The sequence below is a fragment of the Odontesthes bonariensis genome, chromosome 13 (genome assembly GCF_027942865.1).
Source record: "Odontesthes bonariensis isolate fOdoBon6 chromosome 13, fOdoBon6.hap1, whole genome shotgun sequence".
Lineage (NCBI taxonomy): Eukaryota > Metazoa > Chordata > Actinopteri > Atheriniformes > Atherinopsidae > Odontesthes > Odontesthes bonariensis.
In genome coordinates this window covers 20,538,596-20,544,712 of record NC_134518.1, presented here as the reverse complement: position 1 = coordinate 20,544,712, position 6,117 = coordinate 20,538,596, and the positions used below count along the sequence as shown (strand labels likewise).

Sequence of the window (6,117 nt, the reverse complement as noted above, 5' to 3'; positions counted from 1 at the left end):
TGCCATAATGTACACCCCAGATTTCAAACTATAGATACACGTACTGTCAGCACAGCACTGTGCACGTCTTGAGCCTCCCCTAGTTTCTTTATACATTACCATGAAAACAGGAAATAGATGAAGAAATGTTTTGAAACAAGTGCAAACATACATGGAAATATGATTGAGAAGACAAAATGAGTTTGCACTATTCTTGAAAATGCCCATTTGGTATGACTGCCTTTATTCTTAAACACATTATACAAGCGTTCTTGTCATTTCTTTAAGTAGTCTTCAGGAAGTTTTCCAGGCTTCTTGAAGGACATTTCAAAGCTCTTCTTTGGATGTTGACTGCTTTTTGTTCGGTTCTCCGTCAAGATGAATCCACACTGCTTCAGTGATGTGCAGTTTAACCAAAACACTGGCTAATCCCTCGAGTTGGGTTTCTTTTTTATGACTTAATGACTCATAGGTCTGAAGGTGCAGGGAAGACTTTCTGTGAGTTTGGAGAACTGTCGTTCAAGACCACTTCAAAAGACGGAACAAAGTTTGTCATTTTGGAAGCAGAGTATAAAAAAAACAAGGGGTGGCTAAAGACTTTTGCAGAATATTCTGTGTACTTCATTGCATAATGTAAAACAAATAAAGTGTCAAAAATGTCTGAAACAGGGAGATAAGACCAAAGATAATAACCAAAGTTTATTTGATTTTGGCATTATGGTCAAAAGATAAACAAAATTAAAGTGAGACATACATACGGTGATCGCTCACTCATCCACAACACCACACAGCTCATCTGCCTTTTACACTGTTCTGTAACAACTCTTCATCATCCCCGACATCCACTGTGTCGCTGCTGAACCACACACACACACACACACATCATTCAGCATATGTTTCTCTCATTAAACATACTCTTAATACAATTACCTGTAAAACACACTCATCCTATTACAAAACTCACACATTCAAACAGACATGCACACAGTGGACTCCTGTCTATCTGAGGCTGTTGCTGTTGGGTTGTGATCCAGCGAGGCCGGGGTGGTCGGGACTGTGGCGGTTCTGGAGCAGGAGACACACAAACGGAGAGATAAATGCTTTAACAGTGACATGTCGCTTCAGTCTCAGATCATTTTCATCCATCTCTGCAGCAGCAGTTCCCGTGCATAGACATGTAATTGGCCGACAGACTATAGAGGCGTGGACGATTCTCCACGAAGCCTCTCCTGAAAACGAGCGACCAGGTTCTTCTTTTAACTGGTAATGAAGTTTTTCAGAATGAGGATTGATCCAGGTGAATGAGCGTTGAGTGAGATCCGTTTTTGGACCGCATGTGATCAGCCGCAGGGGGACACAGACTGGTGCAAATGACAAAATTTTGATCTCATCGTATAGGTCACTGGATTGGTTATTGTACTGAGCTGCAGGGAAAACAATTGTGGGACCTCCGTCAGTTTACACACAAAGGTGTGCGTATTAGGTGTGAGTCACTGCCAATTACTGAGAAAACAGGGTGTGATATGATGTCAATATCATGTCATATCATTCAGCATCTAATAAAATGCGCTATTTAATAAAATAAGACTCAAACTGCTGAATTCAACTGAGCAATGAACACTATTGTGACACTCATTATATAAACACTAGAAGCTTTGTATGCGGCATCGCTAAAGCAGATCAATCCTGCCTTAACTTATTCTGACACCTGCTCAAAACCAGGTCACATAACTTCCCTTTCCCATAAACAGACTCAAAGTAAACCAAGAAGAACGCACCTCTCTTTCTTCAAGAGAGGAAAAACATTGTTTCATGTTGTCATTGTGGGCTGCTGAGTGTAGCGAGATGTGGAAAAATGCCAGTTGCATTTGTTCAAAAGTCACAAAGTTTGTGACAAACCTAAAGGGTTCAGGAGAATTTGGGAGTGACGGTGCAGTTGTCAAATGTTTGGAAAAACAACAACAACGAGACACAGAACTTCATCAGCAGTAATAAAGTCACAGCTGTTGCATACAGACTATACATATGAAACTATTTCACTTTCTAGAGGTGAACTTTTTTATATGTGGTTATGTTTTGTATCATGTACAAGTTTTAATATCATAAATAGAAATGACTTTGATTCGGTAAATGTCAGGAGAAGCGTTTAGGACAGATTTTGGGATTCGTTATCACGTCAAACCGCAAACTCAATGAATTTCTTGCGGTTTTGAAAGATCTTCTTACCTTCTTCTTTTTCTTGTCTTTCTTCTTTTTCTTGCGATCTGGATCATCGTCACGCTTTTTCTTCTTCTTCTTGGGATCAGAGTCTGATGGAGTTTCTGTTAGATCACAGCAATAGAAAGCATGTCACTGAACTGAAAAACATGTCGTGCTCTTTGCATTTGTGCCTATGAGTAGTTTGCTTCATACCTTGTGGTAACGGGTCCTGTGGTCGATGGTGCTTGTGTTTGTGTTTACTCTTCTTCTTTGGAGGCTGTATGTGCATCAGTCTGTACTGTTCTGGGAGCTGGATGGAAAAACAAACAAAACAAACACGAGCATGAAAAATGTTGCCAAGTTAAGATAATTTACCAATACCCTGTTAATAGGCTTAGTAATCGGGTGTGAGAATGCTGAAAACGTGTGCTTTTAGAATTTGTGCACAGTATCGTATCAAAAGTACCGGTCCTGTGTGTAGTCTGAAGCCTGTGAGTAGAGCGCCGGTCAGTGGGCTAAAGGAGTTCCCACAAACTGGAGGTTTGTCGATCAGGGAGCGCAATGAACTGCCGTCCTGAGTGCCTGGGCAGTCGATCATACCTGCACACACAAGAGAGAGAACAATGGGAATTAAAGAGGGAGACAGCAATCAAAACAAAGGTGACCAGTTGTCCTCAACATTCCATCAGGAAACACTTAAATGGCTGGTATCACTTTGATTGCTGTTTTTTCAATAGTGGAGATTTACTAAATCTGGGGTCTCATCTGTAAAACAGACTTGTGATATATTTAAAGAAGCTATGTGCAGGATTCATTATCCAGACTGAATGAGCTGAATACACCCCATCTAAGCATTTGGGGAAAACTTTAGTGGCTTCTGTAAACCTAAAAGGCCTCTATTATGGTGCCCTCCATTTACTTCAGAACTCGAAAGCTGGAGATGGGAATGAAATCACACCCGAACTGACAGTATTCCAGTTGCAAGTTGGAAAACCAGCAGGATTTGCTCATTATTGTGCCAACTTACCCAAATCAGCTATTATGAGCAAAGCAAGCCAATAAGAACACATTACACCACATTTTGTACATACAAACACTGCAGCAATATGTGAACTGAACACCAAGCCAGGCTGCTTTTTTCTTTTTTGCCCAATCTTAGTTTCCACAGAGACGGGGCAGTGAAATATGGTGGATTCCGAGGAGGAGGAAACACACTGGCACTTCCAACATTCTTATTTTCGCCTCCCACTTAACAAAAAACAAGATAATCAAGAAAATAATTTTACACTTCTGCCTACAGAATATAGACTCACTCTAAGCAGGTTTCCGCTCACTAGCGAAGGAAATCCAAAATGATCTTTTGAAAAGCCGCGTGAAAGATGTGTGAATCAGACACATTTCTACTGACTGGTTTGAAGCAAATAAAGAGGTCTACATAGTGCCGCCAAAGGTTGGAGCTATCGGCCCTTTTGCTAGTGGTTGTAATTCAGTGGAAATAGTAGTTATCCTAACCAGAAACTCATTTCGAAGAGGAAACCACTGATACCACTGACAGGTAATGTGTGTAACACTGCCCATTCTTTTGCAACACAATGCTCTGCAGGGAAAACCTGCATGCTGACAGTCACGTGGACGTAACTTTAGCCTCTTTCACATGTGCCTTGTCAAGCTAAGACTGATGCGCCTTCATTGCACATCGTGTTCTGTGTGAAAGCACAGAGGCGGAACGGCTGGTCAAAGTTGATTCATCGTTGAGCCGGCAAGGGAGGTAGTAACGGAGGCCAAACGTTACCGCCTTGCGTGTGCTTACACATATTGAGCTGGCGTCGCGTAACTCTCCACTCAAACTAACAGTGCTGTCGTCACTCGGCTGATTGCTCGACGCCAGCTTGATGTGTGTAAGGACGCAGCAATAAGACATATCTTTTGTGCCGATAAGGCAGAAGCTATGTGTGATAGAGGCTTTTGACACCACCTAAACATTTTGTAGGGCAGTCACATTCCCTCTCATATGACAGCAGCATCCTCCCCCTGCAGAATAGAACTGGATCCTGCAAAAAAACTGCTAAAGGACCTCACCCCACAAACCGAAGGGGTCCAAAGGCTTAAAAACATCCCAGTACCAGACACTCCAGAAAAGTGCTATGTCAGCACGAAGAGAACCTACTCAACATTATTAAGCAGGTGTTCATGATTTCACAGCTAATTATTTTCATGTCATCAAATGACTAAACCTTCATTTCTGCTGACATCATACATTGGAAAGTCAAAAGGGATGTACTGTCAACATAAAATGATTTGAAATCCATAGATTACAAGTACTTAAATTAGAGGTGGTATATTTTATGAACTAAACTGGATGCAAACACACTGTTGGGAATGACCCCAAAACCAATTTAAGTCAACTAAGGAAATAGTTTTTAAAGGGAGGTATCATACCTGAACCACAATTAAGACTAGGTTAACAGGCTTCCTCTGTGTAAACCTCAACATCTGTAGGAAATGGGGTGAGATTACTCCTAATACTGCAAGTGATCCTGCACATTATTTTAAAAGTAGCTCAACAACATAAAAGAAAACAAGACATTTAACAGCCGTCAGAAACAACTAATGTACTCGTCTTATTTGGTGTGCTATTCCACGTTTGGGTTAACAAACACCTCACCTGGTAACTCTGGCAGAAAGTTGCTGAGCTTTTCCTTCACCTTCTTCCCGCAGAATTTGTTGTAGGCGTGTTCCAGGTTGTAGTGCGTGATGAGGTTGGTGTTGCCCGTTAACTCGTTTCCAACTACAAACACAAGTTCATATTAGAGTAATATAAGCAAAGGAACTAGTAAACTGTTAATTAGTTATACACATCAGCAAAAGAAGACCACTCGATAAAATGAGTGACCATTTCCAAACAGGGCTGACGCTACTCCAATGATGCTCATTCTTGTGATTACAGCAGTTGCATAACCTTTAATCTTAAAAACACAAGAACATATGTATATGCCGACGAGCACAATAATACTTCCGAAAGCTTGGGTGTTTACTAACTTGTGTCTCTTAACGTATGAAATAACTCTTCTCAAGAAAAAAAAAAGGGGGGAGGGCTAATGACGATAATTAGCTAACTATATAATGTAGCTTGCACCTTACTAGTTAGCAAACGTTAGCCAACATTGTTTACAAACTGCTTAGCAACCTTTCGTGACAGCTGGACTACTTTAAGAGACGAATTACACACATAGTATTCAGAAGTTAGAATAATCCAACAGTACCAGGAAGCTCTCGCAGTAAGTAGAAGGGTTCATTCATGGCTCCGGGCTTCCGCAAAGCAGGCCCTTCATCCCCGAGCTGGGGTGGCATCTGTCCCGTCATAGAGACTTGATTTTGCGGCATAGGCGGTGGAGGTTTCCCCGGTCCGAAACCTAACGACGAAGACCCGGGCGGTCCCTGAGCTTCATTTTGCCCGTACAGGGTTGAAAACATTTCCGTCATTCTTATCACCGGTAATACATTTAAATTGGAAGAACACGCCGGTTTCGTTTAGCTTATAGCCTGTCTATAGAAAAGGTGGGTCAACATGAATCCATCCGAGCGTCAACTACTCTACTCACTTCTTTGTGGCTCTATTTTCACGGCCCACATACCGTAATACCGACTAGAAACACCCACTTTACCGTAATAACAAGAATATGCAGTATTGCGCAAAAGTCTTGACTCACCCCTCATTACTCCCACATGGAATAAGCGCAGGAATGTATTACATGTGTAAACATGAATTGCATTACAGTACAATTCTATAAAAGTCATTATTTGATATATTTATTCTTCCCCTCCATAAAGCCTGCTGCCACTGATTTCAGTCCAGTTCTTGTATCATTTTTTTTTTTATGGACATCACTTTCAGATACCATTAATCTGCTGCACATAATGCTGAAATATGTCAAAATT

General features: G+C 41.3%; 1 protein-coding gene across 1 annotated transcript; it reads right to left on the bottom strand.

Annotated features, from left to right (window-relative positions):
• Window positions 1-665: 665 nt before the first annotated feature.
• On the bottom strand, window positions 666-5,802 carry med19a (mediator complex subunit 19a). Its single transcript, XM_075481493.1, has 6 exons — window positions 5,442-5,802; window positions 4,844-4,966; window positions 2,645-2,778; window positions 2,392-2,488; window positions 2,206-2,300; window positions 666-1,044 (listed from the first exon to the last, which is right to left on the bottom strand). Exons 1-6 carry the CDS (start codon window positions 5,659-5,661, stop codon window positions 979-981), a joined length of 735 nt encoding a protein of 244 aa, XP_075337608.1. The 5' UTR covers window positions 5,662-5,802; the 3' UTR covers window positions 666-978.
• Between the last annotated feature and the right edge of the window lie 315 nt (window positions 5,803-6,117).